This window comes from Mastigoproctus giganteus, chromosome 12, assembly GCF_048544385.1.
Source record: "Mastigoproctus giganteus isolate SK-2022 chromosome 12, ASM4854438v1, whole genome shotgun sequence".
NCBI classification, from domain to species: Eukaryota; Metazoa; Arthropoda; class Arachnida; order Uropygi; family Thelyphonidae; genus Mastigoproctus; species Mastigoproctus giganteus.
In genome coordinates, this window is record NC_143586.1 from 82,287,445 (window position 1) to 82,296,029 (window position 8,585).

The following is an 8,585-nucleotide window of genomic DNA, read 5'->3' on the forward strand; positions in this document are numbered from 1 at the left end:
ACATTTTTTGAATTTAAAAATAAGAATTAATGCAGTTATTGAAATATTTTTGAAAAGTATTTTAATATTGAAAGGTCCATTATTGAAAGTTCAAATATTGGTATACTTCAAACAATTCAAAATCTGTTTTCAGAAATAAAAATGAAAGCCAAACACTTGTCAGGTATAGTGCAATAACTTTTCTTAAAGTGGGGTGGGGGCATAACCACTGAGAAAAAACACATGGTAACTAAAGTGACTCCTTTGGAATCATTTCAGTATTTTTCATGGTTCAAAAGATATTGCCAAAAACATCAAAGTTTGCAACACCTGTTTTTTGCAGAAGCAAGTGACCTCTAGAACATCAAAGGTCATGGTGGGGGGATTACTATTTTTCAACATATTTTATGAATATATTTCACGAAAACTGAAAATTGACCGGCTCTACCCACTTAGTGAATTTTCATGGAATGCTCCATTATGGACAAAAGCTAAACAATTCAAAGAGTTATAATTTTTGTTTTAACCAGAAAAGCTATTATATTATTATATTCATTTTATGATATGAATCAGAGATATTGCATTGAATACATTTGTTTCTAGCTTTAACTGAAAAGTTAAATTAGATAGTAAAAAAAAATTTTAATCTCACAATTGTCTCACCTTTTTTTTCTTTCTTTGCAGGAAAATGAATTCTTCTGTAATGATGACAGAATCATCATCAGTTGTGGATCCTAAAGGTGAAAAAATCTGGAGTTCTGGAAATTGCCTAGAGAATAACAGTGAACAGGATTCACAGAATATTTTAGACAGACATGATATACTGGAAAGTTCCTTAAGAAGGGAAGCATTGGCCAAATGTGAAATGGGAAAACAATACAATTGCTGTGGTATTACTTTTAACACATTACAGAATTATTATAAACATAAAAAAAGTGGAAAATGCCAATCTGGAAATATTCGAAGAAGAGTATGTTCTTACTGTGGTCAGCAATTTCGCTTTCTCATTTCATTTAGAAGACATCGACTGATCTGCTGGAGAACATTGCAAAGCCAGAATGGTTCAGGGAAAATAAAGCTTGCAGAAAGACTAAATAGTAATAATCATATAGCTGATCCTGTTGTTGGTGATGGGTCTGATCCAAAAACGGAAAATGCTGTTGTGCATAATAAATCTGTTACTGGTAAACTTAAGGTGTTACATGAACAGAATCGTAAATATCCAAAGAAATTTTGTGAAATATGTGGTTTAAAATTCCGTTCTGATGTACGTTATCTTATGCACAAAAGTAAGAAGGGCCTTTGTCGTCAAAAACCATATACTTGTGAAAAATGTGGTAAAATATTTAACACTGTTCACAATTTGATTTCTCATGAAAGCCGTAAAACTTCATGTATACGAGTACATCAGATGGAGCTTGTAGCTAAAAGAGAAAAAAGAATAAAACATAATCCAGAAAATAAAGATGTTGAAAAAATTCAGTTACATGAAAATAGTGAAATTGAAAGCTGTCAGCAGCCAAAGCAGACATCCAAAAAGGCTGGGAAGCTTACTGAATGTTTACAGGTGTGCAAGAAACACCCTGCCAAGTCATTACTTTCTGAAGAAAATGAAAGCACAGGATCCTCATTAAAACAAAAGAAAAAACATAAAAAAATTCAGTCCCTGAAAAACAAAGTTCCTGAAGGTAAATTGCCTGTATTGTTTATTAAGAAAGTTAGAAAAACTGAATGCCAGAAATGTGGTAAAATGCTTGCATCGCCGCATAGCTTGAGAGAACATCTCAAACGTAAATTTCCTTGTACACCAAAAGCTATTATGGATGACCATTCTGAAAACAAAATTGTTTCACCAGTTAACCCGATTTGTGATAATGGAAAGGAAAGCTCAGATATTATGGAGGAAAATTCTTCTGGAAAAATAGAAAAACAGAGTAATTATCAGCTGACAACTCAGAAAACTGTTAGTTATAAAAATGTTGATAGAAAGATTGTAAACAAATATCGTAAACTAACTGCATCACTTACTGATAATGGGCAAACTAATGAATCTAGTGAAAATATTCCATGTAGTGTTTGTAATAAGATTTTCACAACTACAGTTGACTGGAAAAATCATTTTAAGAAACATGATATATCTGATTTGCATACAGGGCCTGTGAGTTGTTCTGTATGTTCTTGTATGTTTGATTCTATGTACTTGTTTTTATGCCATCAGAGAGAAAACAAACATGGAAAGCCAATCAAGAGTAGAATTCAAGAGTGTTATTGTCCCTTTTGCAATAGAAAATTTTTATATGTTGGTAGAAGAAACAGACATATAAACCAGCATGAAAATGAACATCCACTTGAGGTGAAAAAATTTATAGAAGAAACAACTTGTGAGTTTTGTAGTAGAAAATTTGTATCAAAAATTCAGAAATTAGCTCATATTGCAGTAAATCATGCGGATCGTGATTCCGAAGCACTAGAAAATAAATCATTCAATGAAGACATATCTGCAACTGCTACACCAAAAGCTACCGTTAAACATCTAAACAAAAAAAAGAAGGTATATAACACTGATATCAATTTGAATACACCTACGCCTGATGACATTTATTCAATACAACCAGATAAAACTGCTGAGAAATTACCAGAACAAAAGAGTCTCAGTATAAAAACAGAGGAAGAAAAAATGCTACCTGAAAATAAATTTAAGTGTGAACAATGTTTTCAAGAATTTGATAACTTAATCAGCCATAAAGGTCATGTGCAACGTGCACATAAGCATAAAACAGTATTTCAGTGTACTATATGCAAGATTAATTTTCAGAATTTAGTGAAAGCAACCCGTCATATCAATAAAAAGCATAAAAATATTCCCCAGGACAATTTAATAGAAGAACTAAAGATTGAGACAAATAAGAAAAAGATTTCAAAAAAAGTAAAATGTACTGATAAGGGAAATGTAATTCAGGAGAAACACCCAAGCCATAATAATATACATCCATATCTTGAAAGTTATATTAAGAAAATAAATGATGAATCAGGAAGAGGCCTTTATTCTTGTACCCTGTGTAACATAAACACTTTCACTAAAATGTCTGCTGTTCATCGGCACTGTAGATCTAAGCTTCATCGAACTAATTTATTCCAGCAAAAAGGAACTATAAGTAACCTTGATATCCCTGTTACACATATTGTGCCATTTGTTTGCTCTGTATGTAATCAATCATTTACCAGTGTGACAGATTTTTTACCCCATCGCTTAAATCATTTTAACACTAATAAAGTAGATACTACTAAAACTGATGAGGGTATTTTATATAAATGTGAGATTTGTTCCAAATCTTTTACCCATCAAAACAGAGCCCAGGCACATCTTGTTTGGCATCTTCGTGCAAATAAAATTCCTCCTGTATTTCCTCCAATAGATGTACATAATGCCGAAGAGAACATTATTTCTACTTGTGAAGCAAAAATAGAAAATGATATACCTGACCTTGCTAAAGAAGAAGAATCCATTATCCATGTAGCAAAGAAGAGCATAAGTAAAACCTCAAATTATGAGAGACCATCTTCAGTAGAAAATGAACAGGAAACCTTTAAAAAAACATGTGAAAAATGCAACTTGCACTTTACAACAAAGCAGCACTATACATCTCATGTTCGTCGTTATTGTAGAGCACAGTTTTCATGTACAGAATGTGGTATGACTTTTCCAGCAAAAAGAAGTTATAATATTCACAAAACTAGGTTTTGTAAAGGAAGGGAATTAAGTGACAGGTTCCACTGTCGACACTGTTCCTTGGAGTTTCACTCCCAAGATGATTTGGGCTGGCATGAAAAGAGTTGTCGTAAAGTGAATAACTCTGAAAGAGGAGGTTATGGTAATGGTTTGCTATCAGAACATATTGAATGTAAATATTGTACTCAGTCTTTTGTTAATGAAATATTTTGCCACGAGCATGAAAAAAGCTGCTTAAAACAGCATCAGTTTGCTGCTTTTGAAAGTAAATTTCAGAATGAAGACAATAAATGTGCTTCTGACTTGGATTATAAAACCCATAGTCAGTCATCTGAAACTTCCTTGGAAAAAGAAATGAGATCATATAATCATAAAACTTTGGAGGATAACCCTGACCATTTGACCCTTGATCAGGGCTCTGCAGCACTTCAGAAATCACATGAACTTGAAAAGCATTCTCTGATTAATCCTGATACCCATCAACTGGATAGACACTACAGTGAAACCAGCTTATCATGTACCCAGTGCAGAATGGTGTTTACTGACTGTCACAGTTTCAATGCACATCTAGTCACCCGCTGTGTTAATTTTAATCAGCAAGAAAAAATTATTGTTGAGCCCAAAACGTGCCCAAGGTCATCAAGCAGGAATGAAGCCACTGAAATTGGTGAAGAAATCACTGACAGAAAGGAACAGTGCAGTACTGAAAAAAATTTGGAAGTGAAGAAAAAGTTTATGGTATCCGGTTTTTTCCCCGAATTGGATAAGAACAGTCATGATAATAATATTGATGATGGCGAAGAATGTTACACCTACTCTCCATTAAGTGAAATATCTAAAGAACCTTTGACCAAAGAACATAACTTTGGAATGGTAACAAGAGATACCACTTGTCCAGATGTTTTAGAGGTTCTGAGAGAAAACTTCTCTCATTTATTATATCTCCTAGTTGCTGATCCTGAACTGATGACACAACTGGGATGGGGTCAAAAAGTAATAGACCTAGTTTTGCAAGATGTCCTGCAACATATGGGCCAACAACCTATGTTCCATCAAAGTGGATTAACTGAGTTAGAGTGTTTAAGGAAAAATATTAAGCTCCTTTTAGAAATTTGCATTAAAGACCACATCATGGATGAGGTTAGTGGTGAGAACAAGTTAGTAGATGATGTAGTTGTTGAAGTGTTAGGGATGTGTAGTGCATCTTTGAATAAACAGACTATTGAAAGCAGCACATAAAAAATTACTGAGGCAGCAGAAGAATAACGTATCGGTGATGTAATTATGATAACTTAGAATGCTTTCTCTGTAAGATGTTACACGTGAAAGAACACTGAGAGCACATGATTCTAAACTGAAATGCTATGTACAATAACTACATTAAAATAATTGTTGGAGAGTTGGAGTTTTATATACTGTTTCTCAAGTTATCAAATTATGACATATATCTGTATGTGAGCAGCTGGTATGTACAGTTTTCAAATTATAAAGAACATATAAGAATTTTTTTTTCACAAAAGAACTTTCTCTTCGTTGTTGTTGTTGTTGTTGTTGTTGTTGTTTTTTTTTTTTTCCCTGCTGAAGGAAGGTGTATCAGTTAATGGGAACTTCACATTTCTAGCAGTTTTTAAATGTATTTTTTAGATTACAGGTACATTCTTGTCAGTAGATGTTTTAAAAGTATGGAGAAATTTTAACTGTTTATTTACTATGAGGTTTCATTCATCAGGAAGGTTGCTCCCCACTTCCCATCATTTTTTGGATTCATCAAATCATTCAGAAAAACCCTTCAAAGAAAGAAGCCTTCAATATGTGTCCTATAACTTTATAATAAAGCTAAAAAGCTGGTCTGAAGCTAGTCATGCAATAAAGTTATTGCATGAATATCTAAAACATATTTATGATTATGTTTTGGTTTTCGTGTTTATGAATGAATTGGCCAAAGTTTTTTTGTTGTTTTTTTTTTAATCACATAGCTTGTTTCCTAAATAAACTTTTATTGTTTAATACAGTTAGTAAGATTTGATTATATAAGAAAAAATGTAAATAATATTTACAGAGGGTAAATTTACCAACTTAGATTTCTTTTGATTTTTTAAAAAATATCACTTTATACTGTCAGTGTGATTGCTTACATAGTCAACTATCATACTCCTCTATGCATAAATTTTACTCTTAAACTTTGAAAATAATTTTTGTTTTCACACTAATTACACCAGAAACCCTTATTAAACAGCAAACATTTTATTGTGGAATCCTACATAAAACTCAGCAAATGATATGCATACAAACATGCTTCCACTTGTTGATGCCTGTGAATACATGGTGTTTTGCCTTTGTCTCTACTTTTTGGCTTCATTTCTCTTGTCTTACTTTAAAGGTAGTATTGAAAGGGTCACCTCTTGTTCCTTAATCAATCTTTTTATCTTCCAAATGCAGTACTAGACACATATTAGTGCTCTTCTCCTGTATTTCTCAACATGATTTTTAATCATATGTGAAGAATTCACGCAGGTGTCAGCATCCTCCAAGCTATTAAAAATGCAAGAGAGCCAATTCCACCACTTTCAATAAAGGTAAGTAAACTTTAATGTAAGATATGCAAAATGACAGTGAAATGATTTGCATACGTTAAAAAAGGAGAGGGGAAAAAACATCAAGTGCTGCTAAATGGGAAGCATGTTTATTTGCATGCTGCCTGCTAAGCATTATATTGCTTTTTATAGTGATGTTTCCCAATAAAACAAACACCTTATAGATTTTTTTTTAAAGATATAATGTTATGATAAAAATGTTTCTTGCATTTGCTGTTTGATACTGAATTTCAGTGAGTTCATCATTATATTTTGCGATCTGGATGCATGGGATATTTTAAAGTATTTTCAGTATAATCTCATTAATACAAAAACTTTTAAAAAATATTAATAATTGTATTTTTTTCCTGATGAATGCAATTTCCCTCATCCTACTGATCAAATTTTTGAAGTATTTCCATAAATCAGTAAAGTTGGCAAAGCTTGCAAGTTCTCCACCCTCCTCCATGCCCGAATTTTACATATCCAGTATTTCTGTATAGTTCTATGATTATTAGATAACTTTCCCATCAGTCATAGTCTAGCAGAAATAGTTATTAGTGTTTATCTTGAGTTACCTTTTTGAATGGTTTTGATGATTTTTTAATGATACTTTTTTAATGATTTTGGAATAACTGAAAGCAAAGTGGAGGAGAAATTGTTGAAGTTAAACATAAGAAAAGCACCTGGGATGGATGGGCTCTATCCAGTTATATTAAAGGAGGCGGCAAAGTAACTAAGCAAACCCTAAGTCATAATTATGAGAGCGTCCTTGGATTCAGGGGAGGTTCCCACGGACTGGAGATGTGCAAATGTATCCCCAATTCACAAAGGGAGATCGAAGGGTGACATGAGTAATTACAGACCAGTTAGTTTAACTTCTGTTCCGGGTAAAATAATGGAGTCACTGGTTAAAGATGCATTGCAGGATCATCTAGACAAGACTGCAGCAATAATTCAGACACAGCATGGGTTTGTTAAGGGAAAGTCTTGTCTGACAAATTTGATAGGATATGATGTGGTTACAAAGGAACTGGATGCAAAAAATAATTTTGATATCATATATTTGGTTTTCAGGAAAGCTTTTGATACTGTTGCGCATGGAAGACTATTGTACAAATTGGAGCAGAATGGTATTAAGGGTAAGTTGCTACAATGGATAAAAGGATGGTTAAGTGGGAGAAGACAGAGGGTGGTAATCAATGGGTGCTGCTCTTCTTGGACTAATGTTATTAGTGGAGTCCCACAGGGTTCGGTGTTAGGTCCACTGTTGTTTTGTGCATTTATCAATGATATTGATGAAGGTATATCAGGCTTAATGTCAAAGTTTGTAGATGATACAAAGTTTGGCAGGGTTGTTAATGACAGTAATGGCAGTGTGCTACTGCAACAGGATCTAGAAAATTTGAGCAGATGGGCTAAGAAGTGGCAACTGAAGTTTAACCTTGACAAATGCAAAGTACTGCATATGGGTAGAAGTAACCCCAGAGAAACATACCAACTGTGTGGTACTACACTTAAGGTGGTAGAAAATGAAAAAGACCTGGGAGTAATATTGTGCAGTCAGATATGAAGTTTTCTGAGCAGTGCAGACAGGTGGCCAGGGCAGGTCATGGGGTTTTGTCAATGATATATAGGAATTTTGCTAGCAGGGAAAAGGAGGTGATTGTCCCTCTGTATAAGGCAATGGTCAGGCCACGCCTTGAGTACTGCGTACAGGTCTGGAGGCCTCATTTTGGGAAGGATGTAGATTTACTTGAGCTGGTACAGAGAAGGGCAACAAGATTGGTGAGGGGAATGAAGGGATCCTCTTACCAAGAGAGGCTTAAGTTCTGCAAATTGCAGTGGCTGGAGACTAGGCACCTGCGCGGTGATCTGATTAAGGTATATAAGGCCTTGAATGGGTTGAGCATGCTGAATTCTGATGGGATCCTTCCACTTGTTCAGATTACGAACCTAAGGGGGCATAAATTCAAATTAAGAAAGGACAGATGTAGAATAGATGTGCAGAAATTTGCATTTAGCCAGCGGGTGGTTAATTGCTGGAACAAACTTCCATCTGTCGTTGTGGAAGTTGATAGGTTGAATAAATTTAAGGAGGAACTGGACAGGCATTTGGAGGGAATGGTGTGATTTTTTTTTTTTTTTTTTTTTTGGCTGATGTTGCATAAGCTCATACACTTGCTTTCTTGCATCAAATGCTACTGCTACTACTACTACTACAAGTAATTATAGACCTGTGAGTTTAACTTCTGTTCCCGGAAAATTAATGGAGGCACTGGTTAAAGAAGCACTGCAGGATC

The 8,585-nt window shown here is 34.1% G+C and overlaps 1 protein-coding gene across 1 annotated transcript in view; it reads left to right on the forward strand.

Moving 5' to 3' along the window:
• LOC150077232 (uncharacterized) overlaps positions 1-4,948 on the forward strand; it is a 47,403-nt gene extending 42,455 nt beyond the window's left edge. The window contains exon 2 of the mRNA XM_090385824.1: positions 664-4,948. Within this exon, the coding sequence (XP_090241950.1) occupies positions 668-4,948 (4,281 nt within the window). The 5' untranslated portion in view covers positions 664-667. The remainder of the gene's footprint in view (positions 1-663) is intronic.
• The last annotated feature ends 3,637 nt before the right edge of the window (positions 4,949-8,585 follow it).